Raw genomic sequence first — 27783 nt, 5'->3', positions numbered from 1 at the left:
TGACCCTAAACTCCAAATGGTTTCCACAGGGTCTGGGAGAGGTCTGAAAGCTGTAAGTGGATACAGACAACTGACTGAAGAGGAACACATGGTGGTGCTGATGTTGCAAAGCAACCCTGAATTTTTAACATGAAAAAGGCACAGAGGAAAAGTGTAGCCACCCTCATCCTCAAAGAGGAAGAAAAAGGACAACTTCTTCCCATATCAAGGGAAGAAACCACTAGGGACAACTTTAATAGTACAGATGGGAAGCAAAAAGTAAACAAGAGGAAAAGCACAAAAGCACTGCCTTCTGCAAACATAAATGAGAGTGACAGCAGAGCAACAACCTGCCAGTTGAAGTCATGCAGAGGGTCCGAACCATGCTGTAGACGACATTTAACCTGGAAATTTGTTTCCATGGCGAAATTCATGCTAACTCTTCTCACAAGAAGTCACTTAAAATATCAGGAACCCAGAGATATTCTGGAATTCCCAAGGGTTCTTCCTTTACCCCGTAACATGAAAAATGTTGGAAACCCAGATTCTCCCCCAAGAGGCAGGCATCGGAAGCAGAAACTCCTTCCAGTTTTGGAGAAGATATTGAACCTATAATTATGGTACTGGCCCACCTCTCACCAGCCATCTCTCACTACTGTGCTAGCCAGTCACGTGCAGAAATATGTCCTTCTTCAGAGGCAAAAAAAAAACCAAACCCAAATATCAAAACTAGAAATCACCCAGCTCAGTAAAATAACATTAAATAGATCTGATAAAGCACTACCTAAGCCCATATATTGCTTAGCTTGCATAAAGTCAGAAATACACTCCAGACCAAGACAAACAGGCTGATTTTCACAGTGATATGTCTACTACTGTACTGGAGCTGGACATAGCTGGACAAGAGCAGAGTAATAAATTCAGAATAAGCATGAGACTTTAGGGTTTCGCTGTCCAACTCTGGATATCACCTGACACTCCAAGTAACAAACAAGGTTTGTTTCTTCTATTTCATAGTTACTAGGTACCTATTCCACTGTTAGTGTCATCTGCTTGCAAGAAGACTATTGGAAAATAAAGAGCTGTGCTCATAGATGAACATACTTGTGTTGCTTTACATTTTTACGTGAGGGCCTGATACTCCTTCAAGGATACTCCCTTTCAAGGGAAAAGACTAAATGATGAAACTGTTTCCCAGCTTGAGCACAAATGATGGTGGTGATGCAGCAGAACTGTCTGGCAGCAGCAGGTTATTTTCCTAATTAGTGGAAAGAGTCGTAACTTTCTATATGCTCCTCATGCACGCCCAAAAGTACTGAATTCACATTACTAGCAGCTCACGGCTGTAGGTCTTCTTTTTGCAAGAAAAGAAACTAGGCTGTTCTAATAATGAGATATTTTAAAGAAAGATGAATTGCTAGGGGCACAGAGCATTATTACTGAACGGACTGCTTCAAAATGTATGTCAGGTGTCTAAATTAGTAATGACGCTGGTTTAAGATTTGATATTAGGAAAGAAATTGGGTTCTTTAAATTTACCTTCTGAATTTTGAGCCATTTACTGCTCATGTTTTCCAAGTTTTGCTCACAACTAAGTTGTCCATTTCTGAAAGATTCTCACACCACCACAGGACTGCAGCCACTAACTTTCCTACAGATAAGCCATGCTAATGGACCAGGGTGAGCATACTGACCATGCTTTACACAAACCATAGAAACAAACAACAGATACACCGAAGTTTGGCAGTCTTTCTCTTCTTCCTGTGAATTTCTTTCGCCTGGGGATTGCTGGTTTGAACCAAACATCTCTATTCTCTCAAAAGTGATCTATCCCAGTTTAGCAGGAAGTCAAAGGGAAAAGCGGTCACCAGCTCATGATGTCACAGGGAAAAAAAGGACTGCTCTAGCTCCTGAACAAATTATGTAGGAATGACAATGGAACTGTATTTATTTAACCTAAATAAAAGAAGGATGGGGGCAGATATGACTGCAGTCTTCCACTCTCTAAAACGAGTTCAGGTGAAGACAGAACCAAACTCATCTCAGAGGGACACAGCAAAAGAACAAGGCAACGGTCACATGTTGCAACAAGGTTAATTCTGATAACGGAAAAGTTTTCACAATGAGAGTACTCGAGCACTGGAACAAGTTACCCCAATAGATTGTGGCCCTCCATCCTCAGAGATATTCAAAACTTCACTGGACGTGTCCCTGAGCAAACTGCTTTGGCTCAGGAGTTAGCCCTACTCTGAGCAGAAGGTTGGATCAGATGATCTCCAGAGGTCCCTTCCAACCGGTGTTCTCCCCGGTTCGGCGACAGTCACAACACAACTTGTCACACAGCTCACATGCACAGCCTGAACAGCGACAGAGTCAACAGACTGACTTGGTGACAAGCACTTAGCTAAGCAATTTACATCGGAACCTTGGTGCATGAACTCTCCTTTGTGATGCCCAGCTTTTCTCCCCATCCTTCTGCTCCCACAATACAAAGTCTTGCTCAGACCATCCTCTACTGTTCTTCCACATACTTGCAAACACTCTGGATTTCTGCTTCTTAGCATATGATGCCTGATTACTTCAGAATTTCTTGGAAGTCTCCCAGGGAATCACCTGGGAGGTCATTCAGTGGATAGTATTCATTTTCCCTTCAAAACAAAAACCAAGTGGTGATGCTTTCCACCTGAACCTGATAAAGAGGAAATCTTTGGGATGCAATGGTAATGAGAACCTGCAGCAGACATAATGTAAGACCAAGAAAAACTGCAATTAATCTGAAAACTATTTACTCTCCTGCTGCTTACACCCTCCTGTTAGTCCACAGGCATTAACATGTCCTGTTAATCACAGAGCTATTGTCTTCACTGATATTTAACATTGAAGTTTGCTGGTTTTATTTCAGACCTGAAGAACAGATGTGGCAGTGGATCAGGTGCCAGCACACTGCACTGATATACTTCCCGCAAGAACGGGTAGGATAAGCACTGTCTCTGAGAAGCTACCTTCCCAGCAGTTATCCACCTCTCCAGAGAGACAAGGAAATGCCTAATACTTAACAGCACAACTAAGTTTGGATTTGGCTGCAGAAGCGTATGACCACTTCACTGCCTAGATCTAGAATTCAGCCTTTTTCTCCTCCAGACTTAACTAAAATCAGCCTAATTCCAGGACATCCCTGAATCCTGGTCTCAAACAGAAGGATTGGGTTTGGGGTCAAGCCTTTCATGTGCTGCTATTCAAAATATCATTATACTGCTATTTCCAGCCTCCAGTTGTTTCTTTAATACATTAGATGCAACAAACTCTCCTTATCCTAATCCTCTGTCAGCTTAATTCAAAATGGATTTTAAATGTGCCAAAAGGCAATTCTTTCAATTAAGATAAGATCTTCATAAAATCGCAAGAACGAGCTTCTGAACCTATAAAATGAGTATTTGCCTCTTACTATTTTTAGAATGTTGACGTCTGAAATACACTTTCCCTTTAAAGTCATTGTCCTGGTGCTATTTTAGGTCTTTGTTTTTTGTTTGGTTTTTTCCCCCTCATCTGTCTATAAACATTAGAAGATCAAACTTCACTAAGCCTATCTTTTGTCTGGCAAGCCCTATTCGTGGGTTGATTCAAAAGACATGGGCCTCAACTGAATTAACAAGTAGACACGCTATTGTTAACACTCCAATGTTATTTTCACCCACTGCATGGTAGATCCAGTGGGAATTATGAAGAGTGGCTTAAAAAGCAAGGTTGGGCATCCAGCTGCTCCATCCAGAACAACAGCTTCCTGTTTGCCTGTAGCTACTTTTGCTTGAAAAGTGTCTCTCTTCTAGGTAGTTTTCTAATAGCGATTTAAATTTCCAGGCTTAATCCAAGAATCCAAGAACTTTATGCCATTTTGATCAGAAAGTTTGTCAAAAAATACATTCAGCATCTGTCTTTCCAAGAGCAAAGATGAATGAACTGTTATTTCTTCAACAGCCACTTGTAACCACTTGTTAGATTTATTAAACTGAACATTTGCTATGCCTTTGTGCTTTTGGAGGAGCCATTTCTGACCTAGTTGTGAGTTGCTCTAGCCACTGTACTTAAATGGCCTATTTTCCTGTCCTAATTTCCCTTTCTCAATCTACAACGCTCCACTTCACTAAAAGATAAATAAAAATGCCAAACAGTTTTGTACACTTTTTCGTCTCTGCAGGGAAGACTCTCCGATCCAAACAGCGGAGGCAAGTTTATTCTGTATGCCAGAATGGTTTCTCCCTCGTGACTGGCTCTTTAATGATCATCAACATGAAGCACCACCACACCACCTTGTGTGTCTACCCATAAGACAGCAAAGATTGACACAACAGGTACGCCTACCTATATCATTCCCCACTGCCTGGTACCAGAAAGGGCTTCTTTAAGGTTGGGGGTGGAACGGCCTGAGTGCAACAGCACTGCCGGGAAACTGATTATGTTCCAGGAAATTAATGACTCCATTCATTACTAAACAAGTCAGTAAATAACTGGGGTATATCCACACAACGTGTGCACTGAATTAAGCTTAAAAAAAATAATCTTAATTGTTACCGCTGATAACATTTTCAGTGTATGTTTTGACTCCGTATATTCTACCTGCTGCCTTACTGATAACTATGGTGACTAATTGACATGACTGAATAACTGAGGCGGTTCAGGTGACTGAGATGACTCAGACTTCCCTTTCCAGTGACACAAGAAATGACTGGACATTAAAACCTCTGCTTTCCATGGAGAGACATGGTGGATCAGAGGCAGCATTTTACTTCACAGATTTTGTTCACCCTAATGCAGATCCTACAGCCATCATCAAACTTTAGACACACGTAGTGGTCCAGGCACAGGAACATGCTTTAATGGTCAACTGCCAAGGTAGGATAGGCCCTTTATTTACTCTAAGTTAAGCCAGCTGAATCCCTGACCCTGTGTGCATATACACTATTCACCTCAACACTAACATCTAAAAATGTCAACTGTACAAAATATATACTTTGAAAACAATTTAGACAGCAGATGTTTGGCTTGTTTTTTAGGGCTGATGCAGTAAGCTTTAAAAACAATCCTATGGGACTTTTTTGCATATATAAAAGGAAAATGAGAAATTCCCTAGATGATGCATCATCATAGCAAGAAGAACGAAATTACCAATTTTAACAATGTCATTTGCTGTTTTCCTATAGTGTCTTAAAGGAAGCAAAAAGATGGATACCAGACTTTAAAAAAACCAACAACAAAACAAACATAAACGCTAAGACAAATGTAGCCAGAGAAGACAATTGTGCATTCTAAGTCCCTTTAAAATCCTAATGGAATTAGCATTGGTTTTAACATGCCTGATTGTCTTGCAATGGAGTTCATACAATTTAGACTAATTTTTTTTCCTACTATCACAAGTATTCTGCTTTTACATATGAGAGAAAGAAGTCTAACTTTAACAATTACAAGTACAGAGATTGCAGGTGGCATTCCTACTCCTGGAAACACCTGGCTTTTTTTAACCCTGTTTTTCCCCTCTCCCATTCTGATATGCATGAGAGACTTTATACAAACAACAGGGGAAGAAAAATGACTTTACAGGACAAAGAGTGAAATGAAATACTCAAAGTGCTGTCAATGGCTCATTGAAAACCTGGGAAAAATCAAGCGATAAAAATCAATTTCTGCAAACAATGTTTTAGACACTCTGTAACAGCAGAGAGTAAGAAAAAGGTCACACTGTCTTAATGTTAAGACAATAGTATATACTTTAAAAGAACTTTGTATATCTTAAGCCTTCATATTTCAAATTTGTGCCTCAGAAGTAACATAGACCTTTAGATTTCAGGCACATAATAAATAACATAAACCAGCAGCAATAACATGGGATCACAGCCTACAGAAACAGAAGAGATTTGCCTACAAGCTGAGTTTGCATTCAGAATGTTTCAGCAGAAGGCCCCAAGCAGAAAACCTCCTGAACATAACCCAGCTGATGTGAGCTTTACAGGGAAACGAAGAGTAAACTACCCACACAGCTCTATTTGAAGCTCTTCCAACTAGTAAGAAGCCTGCTGGCATCAAGCCCCAGTAACTCTGTGTTTTCACTCCCCTCTACCCTTGCAGGAGCATTTCCTAGCATGCTTTTGTACTGTCCGTAAGTGCACGTCAGCAGCATTACAAGTGCCCAGTGTACTCTCCCCCCAGTTGCAGTTTCCCATGAAAAAATGACTAATTCACACTGTTCATAGCTCCTCCTGTTGCCGGCAGTGCCATTGAAAGACGCCAAAGAAGGGCAGGAGAACAAAGACTGTGCAAGGAAGTGGAGAATAAGCATCAGAAAAAGTGAGGGAAGAAAAGGAAAAGGCATATTCTGCTCTTGGTTATGTCTGGCAGCTCTGGATTCATTTAACAGATGGGAGTGCAAAATTTGTCCCCTGTAGAGACAAAGGGTGAGGAGACAAATAATTAGTATCCTCACTTGGACCAGCTATTTAAATAATCTTTTAAATCAATAATCAAATAAACACTATCTATGCTTTCCCTACAGAGAAGGAAAGCTTTCCCTCCAACTGCAAGACAGGCTTTTTATAACTAACAATTTGTAATTATCCGTTTAAAAGAATTAAACCAATTTAGTTCTAGCCAGAATACAAGCTAAGTGCTGCAGCCTGATGGGGAAGAGGAGCACAGACATACTCCTGACCAGAAACTCCTGACTACCAGAAACTACAGCAGTCAGCACAGCCAAATGCTGTAACAGCAAAAGTATTATTCTAAATCTAAACCATATTATTCCAAGTTTGTACTATAACTTGTGAATAGAACTGGAGGAAAGGGGGAGAACTAGACCTCAGCTACATTCATTTGTCATAGCTCTATTTACTTAACTGAAGCCTCTGATTATTTATACCAGTTGAACTGTGCCCCTGAGTTTATGGTGAGAGGTGGATACAAACCAAGTTACATTAATCATGGTTAGATGCCTACCTGAATCTGAAGTAAAGCTGTAATAGGTACTTCTCACCCACAAAGGACTGTAGAAGCACCACGGAAGAAACACCAGCATTAATTAAGAAAGTGGAGGTACACCTTTTAATAATTAATAGTGCAAGAGATCTAGAAAGGGTGGCAGTGGATGATATTGAATAATTCAGCACTATAACCAAAGGAACAATGGTACAGTAACTTTATATGGGAGCATTTGCAACAAAATCCAACAAAAACCATTTGATATACTGATGGCTTCTTGTGTTCAGGAAAGGGTATACACTGAAGATACTCTTTCCTAGCAAGAGGGTATCAAACAATTTCTGAAACCAGTCTTTACAACAAAATTAAAAGCAGCTGGTAAAATTGCACTGAAGCACATGACTTTATACCAGGTTTACGCTCAGCCAGATTTGGGCCCAAAGGATCAGAATTGTGGCCCAGTAAAGGCAGTAGCTCCAGTCAGTAAATCTGCATTCTCCAATAGGCCAAGTTAGCCACAACATCAAGTCAGTTTAATTAGCAAGGGGGAAAAAAAAAACACAACAGATTTTCCACTCATTCTGTCACTTCACAAAACTCCAGCAGCAGGGATAGTCTGTGTCTGTCAAGTTTAGAAACAAACAAACGAGAAAGGCTTAGCAGCTGTTGAACATTCAGATTTAATTTGTGGTCACAAATATTGGAGAATTTTAATATGTTGCCTGGCTAGCAGCTGAGAGGTAGATATACACCAGTAAAAAAGCAACAACTCTTCGTTATTGCATGGAAAAAAAAAGTATTATATTTAATTGCAGAATTCTGGCAAAATATCAAAGACCATGGAAAAAAGATGTTAAAGAAAAAAGATCTAAAGATTTGAGTGACAGACCAGGAAAGGCAAAGCCTGCTGCTGTTCAGCCTCTTTGTCTCACTGCTGGCAAGGATTATTAGCCTGCTACAGCTTCCCTTCGCAGACGGAAGCCAGCCAAATTACATAAACCAAAATGCTTTTAGGAATTTCCTTCTTAAATTGTTTTGATGACAAGTTCCTATTAAGAATTGTTGTGAATTCATCAGAAAGTAGATACAGCTTCTTCTGCTTACTAGGAACTGACCATCACTTCTCTGGCACCAAACCCTGATGAAGTAAAACTACTGCACTACGTACACTTACAGACATCCCAAGGGAGGAACATTAGTCTCTTTGTGAAGCCCAGCAAAAAGATAAGAAAGTAGCTTGGATGCTAACCCTGCAACACATCTACACAATGACATAGCTCACAGTTACTAGATTTGTTATAGTTATTACAAACTGTCATACAGCAGAGCCCAGCCCATGGCAATCATAGAGACAGGATTTTGGAGGGTACTAGTGAACTGGCACACTATTCACACAAATTAAAAACAGTAACAAAAAACTGGTACGGACTAGTAGGGAATTATTGATAGAGTTGGAGGACTTTGTTGGACTACCTGTAAGTAAAAATATGTAACCTTCAAACTAAGGAAATATACAGACGTAAGCATGTAAGAAGAGGCACCATAGAAACATGATTGTAAATAAAAATTTTAAAAAGAGAAACAAATATGCAGATGATTAGCTCATAGAACTTTACCAGTACTCCAAATATTTTAACACCCTGGAAAAGTAAATCCCTGGATGCTTCCTTCTGATTACACAGGGGATTAGGTCATCGCTCGTAGATGTGTACCATCATGGAGGGGCACGGAGGAAGCTCTCCTTCCCTAAACAACAAAATGGCCGAGGAGATGCCCAACCTCTTCCAGCCACCCCTAGGCAAGGCCCCAGCAAGCTTCCCTCTCCCCAGCTCATCTCGCAGGCAGAGCACACAGCCAGGGGCAATTCAGCGGCCGCCTCCGGCGGCGGAAGTGCAGGTGGCGCTAGCCAGCCCCGGGGGCCGATGCCCTGGGCCCGGCCGGGGCCGCGGGCAGCTCCCCGCGGGCAGCTCCCCGCAGGCCGCCCGCGTTCCACCGCCCCAAGGCTGGCGAGGCCCCAGCGGCCTTCGCAACAATAGAGAGGAAGAAAAGGCGGGGGGGGGCTGACACCGCCCCCGATGAAAACTGCCCGAGAGGCCGGGTTGAGTCCCTGCGGTGAGGCCGGAACGAAGCCCAACCCTCCACTGCCCGCAGATAACGGGTGACGGGGCCGGCGGGCAGGGCCGCCGCTAACCTCCCAGCCCCCTCCGCGCTCCTCATTTGCATGTCTTTACCTTTGCGCCCGGGAGCGGCCAATCAGCGGGCGCGGCGGCGGGCACCGCTCACCTGCTGCGGCCGCGCCCGCTCGCTGGCGGGGGGCGGGGCGGCAGCCTCCTGCTGCGCGGTTCCCCGGCGGCGGCGGCGGCGGCGGCAGCGGCAGTAGTAGTAGTAGTAGTGGCGGCGGCGGTGGACGGTGGCAGCAGCGGCGCGATGGTGTGCGGGGGCTTTGCCTGCTCCAAGAATTGCCTCTGCGCCCTCAACCTGCTCTACACGGTGCGTGGCCGCCACGCTAAGGCGAGGCGGCGGGAGGGGCGCGCGCCGGCCCGGGGGGGTCTCCGGGTTCCGCCGCCGGGTGGGTAGGGGAGGTGGCGGGGCTCTCTCCGGCCTGAGGCGGCCTCCTCTCGGCGGGCTGGTGCTGAGGGGGCGGGGAGACGCTGAGCCGGGACCGCCGTTCGGTCGCGGCCTCCGGCTGCGGCGGGGGTGGCACCGGCACCGGTCAGGCCGGGCTTTGTCACCGCAGGGACGCTCCCCAGGATCAAAATCCAGGGCAGCCCCGGAGCGGGCGGCACGGTTAGCGCTGCCTGCCTGGGGACGGGGACGGGGGGAAGTGTCTCATCTCCTGCGACCCCCGCGGCGGGCCGGGCTGTTCTGGGGAGGGGGCGTCCCCGTGGCGAGGGGGGGCCTGGCCCGCCGGTGCCCTTTTTCCCTGACTGGAAAGGTCGCTGCGCCAACCCAGGCATGAACGAGGAAGGGTTTATCTTGTTATTCCTCAGCCAAGGAGTAGCACCGAAATAAGCACAGCTCGGTGAGGGACAGGTGCCGTGTCGGTGTATTGGGCCCTATGAGACCCGTACAGACCAAAGCACGCTGGAGAGGGAGCGGGGTGCGCTGGAGAGGCCCCCAGCCCCATGGTAAGCGAGCTTCCCTGCTCTCCCCTGGGATGGACCAGCGAGTTACAAAGTCTGGCTGTTTCGGGGTGGTGGGAACATGCATGAGGGGAAAAATAGTAGTATGCTAAACTGTAATAACTGAATTGATGGGGAGCTCCAGGCAGGTGCCTGCTTTTATTCTGGCATGTTGGAGGACCTATTTTTAACAGAGAACAGTAAAATCTCTGTAGCTGTGGGGTTTTTTCCTCATTATCTATTTTAAAATGACACAGAAACAGAAAGAAACAGGACTATGTGTAATGGCTTCGTTTGACAGCACATCTGGAGAGGTAGTATGTCCTCTAATGTTTCATGTTAACAACCGTGCTTGGGGATGACTTTTGGCAGACTGAAATTGGGGTCAGCCAGAGCTTCTGGGCAGTTATATCAGTGTTTTTGTAAAAGCGCTGCCTGATCTACTGAAGATGAGACAGGAAGACAAACAGGTCTAATGCTGTTCATCAGAACAAACAGTTCTTATAGCTGGTGGTTACTGGACCTAATGGTAATCACCAGGCCAGAGTGCAAATGGATGCAGAAGCTGCATGTGCTGAAGAGAGAGTTGTTTATCATATTATTTAGAGCATGAGGTGACACTCATTCACTCGGAAAAGAGCATAACAAAAACCTTAATATAGGAGAGGCTGTGCTATTGCACGTGCTTCCTTGGAGGAGCTTGTGGAGTGGCGTATGTCCCTGAAAAAGTCTTTGGAGCATGCTTCGGGACCCCAGCCTACCCACTGTGAAAGTCATCTGGGATGCATGCGATATTATGGTTTGCCCATGCTACCCCCAGCCAGAATAGAGAGGAGCAGGTAGGCATTGCCTCGTTTGACATCTGTAGTCAGAGGTAGATCTAGTACACAGAGACTCTCACGATGAACGTAAGTTAGAGTCATAGAATAGCTCAGGTTGGAAGGGACCTCAAAAGATCATCTAGTCCAGCCTTTGGTGCGATTGCCCCATCCCAGTGGATGGGTTGCAGATTGATTGCCCCATCCTGATTTTTTTTTTTCGGTAAACCAGAGGTTAATACAAGACATTATTATCTCTTGTGTGACAGAAGAGAGAGAGGTGTATGGATCTTTCTAACATAATACATGCACAAATCTCATTTTGATGTCATGTGGACAGCAGGTGGTTTTTTTCTGAAGATACCAGCACTTATTCCTACAGCCATATATTAACTAGATCTAAGGGGTCTGGTAGGTCTTTTGGGCATATTTGGCCTCAGCAAGGGTGGATTAATCTCCGAGACCTCTGTAGTTCTGTTTGTGATGCCTGTACAATGCACCTATGACCTCAATCTTCCTCTGATGTCTCCTCGAGTAGAATTTACTTTGAGGGTTTCACTTGTTATTCTTTCATCAGACCTATGCAGAACATACGTTTTTGTTGAAGAGAAGGAATGACTTCTTTGAATTATAGTAACTGGAATATCCAATTGTTATTGCTTATGTTGCTTGTTAATTATAGGCAAGTTACAAGACTAATGCTTTTAAATTCTGAATTGCAAAAATAACATTGAAAGTGTTTAGTTGGCCTGGTGAAGTTGATACAGCAAAATGTGTGGGCTTCTGTGTTCCTTGGTTAGACAAAAACCTGACAATACAACACTTGAGTTGCAACAGCACAATGAATGATGGGCTGATTTTTTCCCAGCTGGAGAAAAGTACAGAAGACAATCAGAGCAAGAACTTCATCATCGTCTTTTAAAAGATGGGAAGGGAGTAGTGGGGGGTAAGTAGTTCTTGGGAAGGGAGTAGTGGGGGTAGGAAGGGATATAAATTCAAGTAGGTAACATTTCTTGAATGTTTTTCTAGCTAGCATTGATGTGTCTGTATCACTTGCTTGGAATGAATTAACCCTCAGAACTGTATATTGGAAGTTACAGTTTATATTCTACTTTTCTTTAAAACACTTCTAGAATAGGATTGATATTTTATTTTTTATTTTTTTAATGATATCTTGTTTTACTTTTTACCATAGTACACCAAACAAAATATATGTCCTGGCAGTAATAAATCAGTTACTGATGTAAGGCAAGAAACCAGAAACCCACTAACCTAATTGCTCACTTAACGTTCATTTCAGATGGTACTTTGCTGATGACTTTTGGTACTTCTCTGGGCTAAGTTAATGTCCTTAGGCCCTGATTCTATTCTTAAATTTATTTTATGTGAGTAATTCTGACATCTATGCTGAGTCTTGCTGACTTCAGTATGGTTCTTTATGGGTATTGGAAGAGTAGAGAAAAATGATTTGGACTGCTTGTTGACTCAGTGTGTATGTAATGATGTGTATTGCTGGAATAAAGTCTTCAATGGAAAAACTGTCTGCGTACCAGAACCTTTAAAATGCTAGTTTTGGGTATCTGACCAATTTATTTATTCATTTATTCAATCATATTTACATTTCCCATCCAATGGCAAACACATACAGGCTGTTTAAAATGCCTGTCTGCAGAGTTCAGCCAAATTCAAGGATGTGTACATAACTCAAGACTTTCAATCTTCCAGGTATGAGAACCCTAGATGCTGGCTCCACCAATATTTGCTCACTTTAGCCAGACAAGGATTTCCTTAGGTAGACAGTGTTCCTTCCAAGGAAGTCTTGAGTAATTGTGTTCAAGTGTGAACAGTTGATATCTTATTTCAAATCAGATTCTGAGAAAGGAAAGGGAAATTCCTAAGTCTTAGCTAGTGATGAAAGACTGAAGTGATATCTGGGCCATAAGATTAAATATTAAAAAAACCCCAGAAACTGACAGTTCATTTGGATGGTGTGTGCTGTTTTTTGTCACCCAAGGAGCTACTTAATTATTGCTGCAGCAGCAAAGGTGAACTGTTTGTTGTCAGTATGTAAATACCTTGCCTTTGTTTTGATAAGCAGGCTTTCAGTTTTTCTTACACCTGGTGTGGCCATTTGATTTAAAGTAAATATGGTACCTTTACTATTAAAAGTGTATATGTTTTAATAGCACAGAGTTCATTCCACAAAAGCATCCATGTTTCCTCTTAACAACGGAAAATACTTTTATCAAAATCATTTACTTTTTATAACACTTTGCTCTCTGAACTTCTTTTCCAGACTGCCTATTAAGTGTCCTGGGTTTTGTATCACTTTCCAAAGCATTGTACTTGAAAGAGATTTTTTTTTTCTATTGCTGCCTGTTGTTCTCTGGGTGCACTATTTATTGGAAGTGCAATTACTGCCCTCTTTATCAAAATTGCTTTTCCTGTATTACAGAAGTATACAAGGATGAGGACAGAAATTCTCAGATTTGGACAGCACATGTTTGGCATGGTAGGGGTTTTTAATAGTGTTTGTCTTAGTTGTGGCATTCCTGATGCAAAGGGATGAGCATGTTGCATCTTCTGTGCAGATCTGCTAGCTCCATCTCCCTTCTCTCTACATAGGGGAAAACTGGTCCTTGAGGCAGGGTGAACATCTGGATTTTCCTAGAGAGAAGAAATGTAACTGTTTTCCATGTTTTCTGATAATTCCTGGGTGCTGTAGTGGCTATTCAGAGCCAGATACAAGCAGACAGGAATCAGAGAAACACAGTTCTTGCCTCATGTGGCAATTTCTTTTACGGTGAATGAACCTGTGATCTCCGAGTTCAATTCCATTTTGGTTTGTACAAGTTTGTTTTCAGCTGTAAGAAGCGACGAGTAAATAGCCTGCTGTTTGCTGTGTCTGATGGTCTCTGGTCAGCATTTAGGAGTGCAACATCAAGAGTTTGCCCCAGCACCAGCCTGTGCAGGCCTGGTCTAGCTCATCTTCCTAACTGGATGCTCAGCAGATGGGACAGGTTGCCTTGGAGCTGTTTCTGTCATTCTCAAGGGCACTTTGAAGGTGGTGGTATAAGCTGTGCTGTCTGGTCTTCATGTGTAGATAAAACAGTGGTACAGAAGCTCCCAGGTATGTGGCAGGGAAGGTTAATGTTGGTCACATCAATTTAGGGTTTTTTGGGGGTTTGTTTTGTTTTGTTTTCATTGGCTTTTTGGGAAGGTTTCTATGCGCAACACTTGAAAACATAGAAGAGTGACTACAGCAAAAATATATATTGTAAGACCTTTCGTCAGTGCTTGGGAATGCTCTCTGCTACACTGTGTGTCAGTTTATAGCCAAAGTGACAGCAGTTTGTGGTAGCAGGTCAGAATTGAGACATGTGCTAGGTCTGCAGCACCTAGCTGCTACCTAGCAAAGCACGTAGTGGCATTTGAAGCTAGGAAGGCAGACCGTGTTTAGTGAAAGAACTGGAGGAGGACAGGGAATGGAAGGAGGAGGGTATATGTTTTGATACCACTGATGTTTACAGCCATCATAGCCGTGCACGTAGATACTTTAAAACCAGCCCAATTATCAAGAAGCCCTTTGAATGCCCTGTAGTAGCCTTGTAGCTTATATCATTAGCTATGTTCTTTCTACTGTTGTTTTTGTGTTGAGGGAGATATAGGTGTGGAAAAAGGACCTGTGGGATCACCGAGCTTCCTGAAAATGTTTTACAACTTCTTAAAAAACAATGAACAAACAAGCAAGCAAAAGTAAACATTTCAGAAGATAGTTGTTCCTTCTACACAGCAGAAAGCTTGCATTTCCACAGACCAGGGAGAAGAAAACAGGTTAAATCTCACTGCCATTTTAATGTGAAAGAAGCTTGATACATATAAAAAACAACTTGATCCTAATTATTGACCAATAACATGAAGAACTATGAACAAGGCCATCAAACCGAAAGAACTGGCTTTCGTGATAAGAGACAGGAATGCTGTCTTTCACATAAATTGCGTGTTCCACATCATGTGTCTCAAGGCTGTTCAGTAACCAGACTACTCATCACTCCTCATTCAAATGTCACCTAAAGGTAGAAGATTCTGCTTTCCATTAGAAAGCCTTTGGAGGTACCCAGAGCTTTACTTAACTGCTTAGCCTTTACTGTGCTCTCAGTAAAGCTGAAGAAGAACTGTGAGGAGATAAAGTTGCTTACAGGTTGGCTATCCTACAGCTGTGATGGAAATTAATTTAGCTTAGCCTTAGCTTGCTAAAGGTGCATCACTGTGTAATGCCTGTTGTTTTAATGTGGTGTTTTTAAATGAAGTGCAGTGGACCAGAAGATTTGTCTTCTAGATTCTCTATGGCTGTGCAGAAATGGTTGGCTAAGTTGAAGGGGCGGGTGGTGGAAATCTCTTAACTTCTATTTGAGACTATTTGAGGTTTACATTTTAAAGCCTCCTTAAAAGAAGTGGAATATGAACTTCTACGTGGAGGGAGAGATTGGGGAGGATGTGTTGCATCATTTGAGTAATCTCTCTGGTTTTAGTTCCTGTTCCATATCCAGCCTGACAGCTATTCTGTAAATATTTCCTTTGCTGATACCAGTGTAAATGCTATATAATCTCTTAACCCAGGAATGTTGAGGCTGTATTTCTTCAAATATAAGTTCTGAAATGCAGTTTTTGTTACCTCCTTTTTGGGCCGAGACTATGACAAAACAGGGAGAACACTAATTTCTGTGTATGACTTCCTTTTTAATGAGCAGTCCAATGTAGTTGAAATGCTGAAAAGTTGCTAGTTGGTCAAAACAGCAGATCTGCTTGTAGCTTGCTGTTGAAATAAGGAAGAACTGGTTTTGGCATTTGAATTGTTTCTCAGTGGCATTATCTAGAGAAATCATTTGTTTGTATCTTTTTGTAATGTAGACTATAAGCTTATGGATAAGTACGCAAGGGGTAAGTGTGAAGAGAAATACATTTTTCCAGTACTGGAGTGAGGGAAATGAGCAGCTATGTGCACAGGAGAACTTGGATTTAAAGAAGAGAACAAATTAGGAGAATTTTTTTTTTTTTTTGTGTAGGAGAAGTAGTAATTTATGCAGCAGTAAGGGGAAAGAAAATCTTAACAAGTACTGTAAAGGCTAATGCTTTAATCATGTTAATAAGAAGTTAAATGAAGAATAGTACAATCAAAGTTGTGATGACTTTACCTCTGTGACAAAGAAATTCTTTGTCTAGAAATTGTTATTTTTGAAACATCTCTGAAGTTCAAATGTGTGTGTATATATATATGTATAAAAAAATATAAGTCACTTAAAGTGGAGTCTGATCCATTCCACTGATCTTGAACTTGCAGTTCCTAAAATCTGTCCTGTAGAGGTACTGACATTGGAGTAACATTTTGTCTGTGGCAATATGCTTGATTTTCTTAATTTTTTTTTTTTTCTCCATAGAACAAGTACTCAATCACATAGTGAAAACTACTGATCTTCACTTAGGATTTGTGCTACTTATACATTTGTTCTGGTAAAGCATTAACTTAATCTGAAATTGATGAGTTTATATGATGGGTTATGCTAAGCCTGTGTTTACATGTCTGCTTTTTAAATAAGGTTGCTAGAGTTTGTATTGATGAAGAAAATAATATATAGTAAATGAGGGTATTAAATTAAAAATACTAGCTTTCACCCCCAAACCCATGCACACACTTCCCATGGCTCTGTGTTGCTTTTCTGGTTTGTGGATAGTATGTGCTTGTGGCCTCTTTCTGTGAGACAGATTGCTCCAGCTTAAGATTGTAATAAATTCTTTTGCTCTTCATGCCTGTTGACTCTCTATGTAAATGTGCCTTAAGTGAATGGGATCTTTTAAATCACTTCTGAGAACAAGACTTGTGTTTTTGAAACTGTGTAATGCTGAGGAATCATTCATTGCTCTTTTATTGAGAACTGCTTGTTAGATGTTTGGTTGATACGGGGTTTAGAAGCTGGTGGTAGCCTGTATTTAATGAGCTAGATGGTACAGAAGAGTCCTTGGTCAATGCTAAATCTGTCCCTCATCTGCCTGTTAAAACTTTGTGGTGTTTTTGTTTTGTTTTGGTTTTTGGTGTGGGAGAGTATAAGAATTTCCATAGTGGAAGAGCTGGCTGTGGTGTCTGTAATGTTGGTTGGAAAAGGGACTCTTCGGGCTCATCTGTCTAGTCTCCTGCTCAGAGCAAGGTTACAGTAACACTCGTTTGCCAGCTGTGGCTTTGTCTACTTAGTCTTGAAAACCTCTGAGAACAGAGACTATCACTTCTGTGAGTATCGCACCAAACCACCTTGCAGATGCTTTTTCTAATGTCCAGTCTGAACTTCCCAAGACATTACTTGTTGTTGTTGCCTCTTGTTTTGTGGTTAGTCAATACTGAGAACAATTTGCCTCCGCTGTTTCTGTAATGCGCCTTCAGTTGCTATTAGGTTACCTGTAGGGTGCCTCTTGGTCAGACTAAACAAACCAAGCTCCATCACCTGCTTCTCAAACATCATCCTCAAGGCTCCAGGCCATTTTGGTGACTCTTTCCAGGTTCTCAAATTCCTTTTTGACCTGGAGGGGCTTGAAACAGGACACAGTATTTGAGCTGCAATCTCACCAGCATTGAGTTTCCTTTGATTGCACTCCTTTTGATTTTCCCTGTTTGCAGTGAGAGGAGACTCTTGGCTCATATTCAACTTGGCAACCAGTGTGATCCCCAAGTCTGTTCAACTGGTCTGTTCCCAGGCTTCACTGAAGCACCCCAGGAGCAGAATTTTGTACTTCATGAGGTTCCTGTTTGCTTATTCTTCAAGTTTATCAAGGTCCATCTGAGTTGAATCTGTAGTTGGAGAGTCAGTCACTCTTTCTTGTTTAGTATCATCCACAAATTTTCTGACGATTCATTTTGTCTCATCACTCAGGTTGTTGATGAAGGAGGTAAAGCTTGAAAATGAGGCTGGTGGTCCTAAAACTAGAATATGATCAACAGAGAAACTAAACAATGTTAATTCATTTTTCAAAGCTGGTCACCTGATTCCTGAACATCTGGGATTCAACAACAGGTTTAAAAGCCAGAGAAGCTTTTTTCCCACTTGAAAACCGTGATGGTTCTAGATTCAGTATGTGGCTGTTTCTGTGAGAAGAGCTTTTTGGGCTGAGGGGTCATGGTAATAACTTTTAGTGTTGTACACTAATTTCATGTTCATATCCTCAGAATAATGGAGTATGAGTAACAGCAGCAAGAAGTAACCAGTACATTGCAACACACACACTGCACTTATCTGATCAATGTCTTGGGCACAGATTTTGTTTAGATCTCTTCTTTGATTTTGATACTTTAAGAATAAAACTCCTTTCATCTAATTGTTTTAGACCTCCGATGAAATGAACGAAGAGCTGAACAAATACATTTTGGTATCCTGGAGGCAGATTGGTGAAAATAAAGATTTGCAGTCATAGTTCAGGCAGAAGAAAGAAGTGTTGGTGAAAATCATTAGGAGTGAAGTTTCTTCTGCTTTTCTTTGTAAAATAAATTGAAATTTGCCATTGCTTTTGAGATTTTTTTTTTATGAGATAACACTTTGAAGAGCTGTGTAGTGGCAGCGTGAGTTCAGTGCTTAGAAGTTGATGCAGAGCATGGAACATCAGCCAGCACTTTCTAGTTGGAAATTGGGTTATGGGATTTGTTTTGTTGTTCACTTCTGATGCTTACGTTGAAAAATAAATCTCAGTGGTATGAGACAATGAAATAATGTGAATGGGCATAGATGAGAACAGGTAGATCTTGCATTTAACTGTCTGATTAGCAGGGCTAATTTTTAACGTAATAACATCAGGAAGTTTATAGCCTTTTGCAGTATGCGTTCAGAAAACGTCTGTGGCAGAGCCAAGGCTTTCTGTTATGTTTTACTTTTTCTCCTCCTCTTCCCCTCACCCTGTAATTTAGATTCAGGACATCTTGGCCGTGTGTTTTGGTTTTAACTAAACATGGTGATTAAGGCTTTTTGTTTGAGAAACAAGACCAAATGTAAATTAATCCTAAAACTCTACTGGTATTGAGCAATTCCTTTGAATTTTATATCATTCTGTTGTCTCTTCACATGGCGAGAGAGAAATGTAGGTATGACGAATATCTTCCTTCCCTTCTTGCAGATTCCTGTAGATTACTGGCTTTTGGCAAAAACATTTTTTGAAGTGTGTTCCTGCATGAACACACAAAAAAACTCAACCACTGTGTTTTGATCTTGATGAGCATCACTGCTTATTTTACTAGCTTTCCTGATGCTATCTTAGATTTCCATGTTTCAAAAGCAGGATTACATAGGTCAGTCTTCTAAAAGGTACTTAAGTTGAAAAAATATATAGACATACTTGGTATTAAAACCAACAAAAATGCTTACTTACTCTAGGGTAAGTACACTGAAATGATGGATAAGTCAGAAATTTGCCTTTTATTTTTATTTTTTTTCCCCACCCCTCTGGATAAGCAGTAAAACATCATGAGATATGTCTTGATTGAATGGAAACTGGTGAGCAAGTGTGCTTACTCTGTTTTTTGTCAAATAAAGCCAAGTATTTGGACTAGACTAAGCACTTACTGTTTTGGTTTGGTTTTTGTTCTTCTAATAATGATACAATTTCTGGGTATTTTTTTGTGAGGTCAGGGTTTTGGAAAGTTAAAACTTGCATATTGAATTGGTGTTATTTAACAGAGAGTGTAATGGGCAATATGTTGCACAAAGGTCTAACTGTTTCAAACAAGAGAGTGTTAGGCATCTTGTGTTTTGGACATCTGGGTTGGCTTTGTCTGCTGCTTCTCTTCTGCTGTACCTCATTACAGATTTCTCTGCAGCTTTTCATGTTGAATTTTTTTTTTGTTCTGTGTTTTTGGCATGGAAACAGGAAAGGCTGGAGCTTCCTGCCCCTATAAACAATAAATCCCAGTAAACTCACTGGGACAGATTCTGTCTGCCTTCCCTGAATACCATCTTTAAAACGAAGGAAACAGCATATGAGTGTTTTGGGTATTGAAATAGGATTGACTTCATAGTAGAGCTATCTTCTTGAGGAAATATGTTGTGGAGACAGGGCACCTTTATTGTTTTACTACATTAAGTCCTTGAGATACAGATCTGAAAAGTATTTTTGTGTGACTTTGAGTTGTGTTATATCAACTATGTAGAAGTTTCTCTAATGAACTAATACAGCTGTATTCCTGATTACAGTAAGTTTTAGCACAGAGCTGTGGAGTTGTATATCCTGTTTTCTTTAAATACACTGCCTCTGTTTCAGAAAACATCTGGAATTTTCATTCTTCCATTCTGTGAATTAAAGCTGATGATTTTTAGCTTATTTGTCAATTCTGTTATAATCTACACTTCAGTTTAGTGTCTGTAGTCAGTCACAGATAATGCAACAGGGCTTGACTTCTAGGTAGATTAAGTTGTAACAGCTCCACATTAACAGTGTTGAAAAATATGTGTCTTAAAACATCTGGAACTGAGGTTACCTGTACGATGAAGTGGAGGATTGGTTTGTTTAGGGTTGTGCTTCTTCTCTTTGGACTGGAAAGAAAAACTGTACCTTTCTAATAACAACTTTAATGTAAAGAATGTAGCTGTGTGTAGGCTGAGCCTGTCTTCATAAGCAGACTAACTTTTTGTTTTCTCTTCCCTCCAGCTGGTAAGCCTGCTGCTGATTGGAATTGCGGCATGGGGAATCGGCTTTGGCCTCATCTCTAGTTTCAGAGTTGTTGGCGTGGCAATTGCAGTAGGAATCTTCCTCTTCCTTATTGCCTTAGTCGGATTGATCGGTGCAGTGAAACATCACCAAGTATTGCTGTTCTTTGTATCCTTCTTATGCATTACACAGATTGCAGCTTGGTTCAAGCCATGTAAACAACCCGCTCTGTCAGCTGAGACTGATATGGAAGGTGCTTCAGAAACAGAACAGAAATTCACAATCCTGGTTTGGTCAAGTGCAGTCTAAATTAAACTTCCTTTCTGTAAAACTTTATTCCGGCTTCCTATTTTTCTCCGTTGTTTGTGCTCTGAAGACAGAAGTATTCACATCTCTTTTTAAAAATTAAAATATTTTAATTTTTTGAGAGCATTTTATGGTGGGTCACTGTGTCACAGGTGCCTCTTACTGTGTGCCCAACCCTGCACCATACTGGAGTATGTGAACTATTAATGTTTAATGGTAGAGAAAGGTAATACTTCCAGATAGCTAGCTAGTTGTAGCTGGCAGGGGAATGCATTGTGGGTAGTAATAGAGCTTGTCAAGAAGTACTTTCTTTTCATACCTAGTCTTTAACTGCGAACTCAGACTAGAAATGAGCACAGGCCTTCTCAGTGTGCTTTGCTGCCCCTTTGTGCTTACTGACACTGTGTAAGCAGTCTGTGGTGCTGCCTTGCATAACAAAATTGATCTGTTTGGATGAGAAAAGAGATTCATCAGATAAAATTCTTACTATTCTGGTTGCGGTCTATGAATAAGTAGTGACCTCCACTTTACAAACAGTTTAAGTGCATGAGATAAGTATCTACCTGTGAACATGGCAGCCAGGTTGGTGAAAACAGTGCCTGACTTTCAAAATGTGATCTTTAGTGTCATTTGGTTTTTTTGGTTTATACTGCTTTCAGATGCATTAGTCCAAAAGTATGTGAGGCTGTGTTCCAAAAGCAGCTCTCACTTTTTTTTTTAATCTAGGCTAGAGTTATCTTTTGTAATTAATTACAAGACTATGTAATTGAAGAAAAAAAAAATCTGAATATGCAATACCCGGAAAAGTATTTTCTTTACTACTTTATTTAAGTGGCGTATCTTGAAATGACAACATGAGTCCCTAAAGCTGGAGAAACTGGCTGTAGATTTTTCTCTCTCAAAGCTCCTTTTACTAACCTCTCTGCTCATGTTGTCTTGCTAGGCAAGAAGCACCTAACCCAGAAATACCAGCTAGTTTGGTAGTAGCCAAAAAGAGATAATATATGGTGATTGAGTTCTGGGAACATTATTTGGGTCATCTTTTCCACATCCAGTCAAAAGTTACTTCTATAGTTCTTTTGTTTTAAAGCACCTGTTGTTACCCAGTGAAATAAGGGATACCGTTAGACATATGTGTTATACTCTCAAATTAATTTTGCTTTTATATCCTTAACTACTGTTTCCAGTACATGATTATTCTTTTGCTAGTCTTTATTGTCCAGTTTTCTGTCTCCTGTGCCTGTTTGGCACTAAACAAGGAACAGCAGGTAAGAAAAGTTTCCTGGCTTCTCAGTTAATCTGTAGCATAATACTGTAAATATATATGTACATACACACATATATATAGTCTTCCACAAAATAGGCAGAGTGTGTTTTAAGAAAATCAGCATTTTCCTTTAATTAAGGACTAGACCTCAGGCAGTGCTTGGCTTTGGTAGCTAGAAAGAAATATATCTGGGTCCTAAAATGACTTTCAACTGTCTTTTTTTTTTCTTTTTTCTAAAATTGTCTTGGTTTTAAGCTTCCTGTCTAGGTTTATGGTCACAAATGTAGCAGCATGATACCTTGACTGTATCATGTATTCAGCAATTCCAGATAAGCTGATGAAATCTACAATAATCATAATCTAAAGATGATAAAGCCACTGAATTTTTCTTGTGTGACTGAAAAGGTCATAATTACATTAGGAACAGAGGTGACCCTAAAGTGTGAAAGTAAAACCAGCTTCCATGTGGTATGGAGACTACTTCTTACTGCATAAGAAGCAGGCAAGGGTACAGTGACTAAATAATCAGCTTTCACACATGTCGTGGTTTAACCTGGCTGGCAGTTAAAACAACCACACAACCGTTCACTTACCCCACCCCCCTCCCAGTGGGATGGGGGAGAGAATTGGAAATGAGAAGGAAAAAAAAAAGTAAAAATCATGGGTTGAGATAAAGACAGTTTAATAGGACAGAAAAGGAAGATAATAATAATAATGACAATAAAAGAATATACAAAACAAGTGATGGGCAGCACAATTGCTCACCACCCGAAGCCGATGCTCAGCTAGTTCCCAAGCTGCCCCGTCTCCCAGCCAACTCCCCAGTTATATATGGAGCATAATGTCATATGGTATGGAATATCCCTTTGGCCAGTTTGGGTCAGCTGTCCTGGCTGTGTGACCCCCAGCTTCTAGGGCACCCCTCGCCGCCTTGTTGGCAGTACAGTATAAGAAGCTAAGAAGTCCTTGACTGCTTGGTAACAACTAAAACATCAGTGTGTTATCAACATTATTCTTATCCTAAATCCAAAACACAACACTATACCAGCTGCTAGGAAGAAAATTAACTATCCCAGCTGAAACCTGGAAAACATGTAAGCATACTTTTTGTTTAAAGTCTGAGCAGTCACAGATTGATTAGTTGCGTGTCCCATTACTAGTGCTCTTACCAGGTTTAGGAAAAAGAAAGGTAGAAAATTAAGACCACGAATGTGCTGCTGCTATGTGCTGCTATTTCGTTACCTACACAGGCTGTTCAAAGATTCAAGTCATTCTTTAATATATTGTCCTGTTAGACTTCACAATTTGAAGGTTTTAGTTAGGGAGTTATCAACTTGGCCTAGTATATTGGTTTCCAATGAAATGCAAAACAGTTCAATTAATATCATATGTCTTTGCTTATGCCTTCTAGAGTCAACTTCTAGAGGTGGGATGGAATAACACTAACAGCGCGAGAACAGATATTGAGAGAAATCTGAATTGTTGTGGATTCAGAGTTTTTGATCTGAATGAAACCTGCTCCTCTGTAAGTTCTTCAAGCATGAAAAATCTTAAAACTTCATTGTGTTTGTTTGAAGATGTACAACTGTTTTCATAGTTACAGAAAGCAGAGTTTTTTAAGAAAAGTGTAAGGCAGTTGTTACAATGATACTAAGCTCTTCAGTTAACTTATTAGGAGCACAATCACACAGCACCCTGCAAAGATTGTACTCCATTGTCGTTTATATACTTGATCTTTTGGAGTCTTTTAAAACTGCTGGAGTTTTGTCCGTGGCTCGCAGACTTTTAGAGAGGTAGCTAGATGCTTTCAATCAATGGTAATTAGAAAATGGAGTGCAATTCTCTGTCTGATCTGCTACAGGATTGTTTTAGAAGTCGCCAGTGTCAACCATGTGCACCGATAATAGAAGAATATTCTGGAATGGTGCTGAGATTTGTTGGAGGCATAGGACTCTTCTTCAGTTTCACAGAGGTGAGTAGGAAGTTAGAGAATTGAGTGCTTTTCCCTCACTTTTAAGTCTTTGTTCTGTGAAACAATTAATTTTAGGGTGTTTGTTACAGGAACTCTCAGTACTATCTCAGGAGTCAAATAATTAATTATGCCAAATTTTTCCAGGCTATCAGCTTGCTTAAGTCTGCCAAAGGGAGAGCTTGTCTTTGTTCAGCACTGGGAGTTCTTATAACTTTGTTATTTAGACTGCAAACCACAACTAGATACCACATTAAAATGTGGTGCTGTGAAGTTTAAGTTTTGCAGAAAGTTACCTATTTGGGCTTACCATTCTCCAAAAGTAATAAAAAGAGTGCTATTACTTTACCTTGTTCATGGGTTCTTCCTGCCTCCCTCCACCCATGCACACACACAGTCTTTGGGGTGTTTTGGCTTTGGGATTTTTTTTTTTTGTGTGTGCCTCCTGTAGTGCAAAGATACAGTTTCATCATGAGCGAACTGTATTTTAAACATCGGGTTAAAAAGGTCTTTGACCCTTTGCTTTAGTATCCAGATGATACATATACTTGCTTTATTGATGATGACTAAAAATCCTCAGAGCAGGTCTTTCATGACCCCACAGTAGACTGTGTGAAAATACTCCTCCTGCTTAGTGCAGTTTTCAGAAGGTTTGTAGATATTACAGCAACAAGAGAGATACAGCAACTTAAACAGAATCACTCTGACATCTGCCCTCAGTTTCTCTACTAAAAATGTGAGGCTGCTGGGAGGGTGGGGCAGGGAAGGACAAGATTTGAAAATGTACTAGAAAAATAATCTTATAGTTAAGTGGTAACTGTAAAATGAAACAATTTGGAGGATTTGTTTTTCATTACTCTACAAACAGGTTTATAAATATTTATTCTTTGGGGAGGAGGAAGAATAATGCTAGACGTGCCTATGAAAAATATTTTGCATTGCATTGTGGATACAGTTTTGGCTTTTTTGGTTTGTTCTTTGTTGCTAGGTATGAATTATTTCTGAGAAGGTGACTTCTTTTTTCTAATTAAGAAAGTTGGTATGTGGTTGTGCAGCTTTAGCAATAGTAAAATATCCTAAACTTGTGTACTGGAAACTCATTGTCGGGATTTTATGTTTAAAACACATCTTGTAAAACTGATGAAAGATGGGGTGGAGACCCTCTGCTTAATAATATCTTTGGGTTTTGTTTTCAGATTCTGGGAGTCTGGCTGACATATAGATACAGGAACCAAAAGGATCCCCGTGCAAACCCTAGTGCGTTTCTTTGATAAGTTTATAAAGGACTAAATCATCTCTCTGCACCCTCTACTTCAAAATACTGATTCGCCATAATAGGGATTCTACATGTACCCAAAAGAAAACTTTATTCCCATAAGAAATTTGTAGTTTTCATATTTAATTTCCCACTTTTTTTTCTTTCTAAAAATCTTTATCTTGAAGTAGACTGGTGCATTCAGTAGCTGGGCAGAGCCAGACTGCTGCTCTGAGCTGGTTAAATAACTCTGTTAAGACTTTGGTAATTGATGTAGTGAACTCTATACAGTGAGTTTTGTAGCACTACTGGCTTCTCTGGTGTTCAAAAAAACCCAAAAGTATTTTCTGCTGTATTCATTGATTACAATAATGACATGATTTTTCATTAAAATGACAAAAATATATGGTGGATGATGTACTGTATGATTTGACTAGGCTTTAGGATGAACTCTAGTCAGCTTTTTCACCTTTATAATGGCGTCCTACTTTCCTGTTAAGGTAATAATAGAAGCTAAAGATGTTTTCTGTAGTGCACATAAATGTATGTTAATGACTACTGTAGTCTTCACTTCTCCCCTTCCCTGTTTGTTTTGGCATTCTGGTAGCTTTAGAATTTTGTTGAGAATAAAAATAATTCTTTCCTTTTTAATGGATATCTTCATCATGAGAACAATGAATGAAGAAAACAAGGAGAATGTAATCTGCAGCTGATTAACTTGAAACTTCTTTGACAAGTGAATGAAGTTTGGTATTTGCACATCAGAATCAATAGCGGTCTGTCATCTTTAATGTAAGAACCTGGAAAGTTGTTGTACAGCTATTTTTTCAGATGGTGTAAAATTATTGTTGTAATAACTCAGCAGTGTATATTCCTCTGTCATCCAGTGAAGTCTTGATTTTGTGAGAGATTGAATGATGGTGTAAAAAAGAAAGTGATGGTTTCCAGTAGTTTGATTTAAAAAAAAAAAAAAAAAGAAAAGAATTAAAGTTATAACAGTACATTATGCATGTAGTAAGTGTTTTCTGAGCTGAAAGAAAGCATGCTCCCTCTTCCAACCCATAATGGAAGTGGTGCATCAGCTGGAACATCAGACATCTAAACACCCGAGGTACATAATATTCCATTTGTTTCTAATCACACTGAATTGCAGACCTGCACTGTACCTTTTCTTCATTCAGTTGCTGCTTCTGGTGTGGTAGGCAGCTGCTGTAGCCTGAAAGACAGCTCTGGAGGAAGAAAAGGGGAAGAGTATCAAGGCCATCTGCCAAGGAATGCAGCAGCTGAGCGAGGCGGAAAGGAAACCAGTGAGGGCAGGCAGAAGTGGGTTCTCATAACAGTCTTCCTTTACTAGGGAGATGCCTCCTTTCTCCTGCAAAGGAGGCAAAAAGAAATTGAAATACATGCCTGTGAGAACACTTTCAGACTTTCATGTACCCAAAGAAGGAATTGTCTCGAGGTTTTGAAGGGGAAGAATTGAAGCTGAATGCAGAGGGATGTCAAGAACTTGGTACTGACAGCTTCTCTTCAGATGTGGCTGATTCTTCAACATCTGCTCAGCGACATCTCCTGGTGTTTGGTCTGTGAATTGCTGCTTCGTATGTCAGGAAGTATTGGTGGCTGTTTCAAGCACATACTTGTACATTCAGTGCAAGAGCCCATTCATGTACTGAAAGACCTTAAGAGTCTTCAGACTATTACTGAAGTATAATGTAAATGTACGCAGTTTTTTTTTTTCCCCAAGTGCTATCCTGTTTAAGCAACTAACCAGCTGTTCTCAATACATGTCAAGAGGATGGTGATCTTCTCGTGGTTGTCTTTAGCAACAGTTAATTTTCCTAGTTTAGACAGGCTTTGTATTTTGTACATTACTGTAATAAATTAAAGGAGAAGTCTTATGGAGAGGGTGTATGAAACTTAATACCACGTTGCTGCTTCAATTTTTACTTTTTTCCTGATTGATTTTAGTGCTTAGTTTTGGGTGGGTCTGGATTCATAAATATGGTAAGTGATATTGGAGTGTAAATGTGCATCATTGAGAAAATACTGAAAATGTTACCGCTTCAGAAACTCTCATGTCTTGCAATGTGACTTTGTTTTAGTAGTCAAAAGACAGATCAGTGGATCGTATGATTTGATTAAAGTTTTTCTATCGTATTAATAATACTTTGTCTGTTCAAGATTGTGATTTTAAAAAATCCAACCAACAGAAACCTTGAAATTCATATCAGAGGTGTGGATTCACTTTCAGAACCTAATTCTTAAGTAGGGCAGTGAAACACACTGAGTCTGACTTTGGTTTTCGAGGAGAACAGAGTAGCCTCCCTCAGGAGAGGTCTGACTCACATGTCAGTATACAAGAAATGTACTCTTCTGACATGTTGAAATAGAACATTTGAAAAATTATTTATATCTCTTTTTGG

At 40.6% G+C, this 27783-nt stretch overlaps 1 protein-coding gene across 1 annotated transcript; it reads left to right on the top strand.

The window, feature by feature from the left end:
• The first annotated feature begins 8861 nt into the window (after positions 1 to 8861).
• On the top strand, positions 8862 to 26366 carry TSPAN13 (tetraspanin 13). Its single transcript, XM_054816320.1, has 6 exons — positions 8862 to 9435; positions 20564 to 20731; positions 22057 to 22137; positions 23548 to 23661; positions 23998 to 24108; positions 25302 to 26366. Exons 1-6 carry the CDS (start codon positions 9373 to 9375, stop codon positions 25374 to 25376), a joined length of 612 nt encoding a protein of 203 aa, XP_054672295.1. The 5' UTR covers positions 8862 to 9372; the 3' UTR covers positions 25377 to 26366.
• The last annotated feature ends 1417 nt before the right edge of the window (positions 26367 to 27783 follow it).

This window comes from Grus americana, chromosome 2 (assembly GCF_028858705.1).
Source record: "Grus americana isolate bGruAme1 chromosome 2, bGruAme1.mat, whole genome shotgun sequence".
Taxonomy (NCBI): Eukaryota; Metazoa; Chordata; class Aves; order Gruiformes; family Gruidae; genus Grus; species Grus americana.
This window is presented reverse-complemented; position numbering and strand designations above follow the sequence as displayed.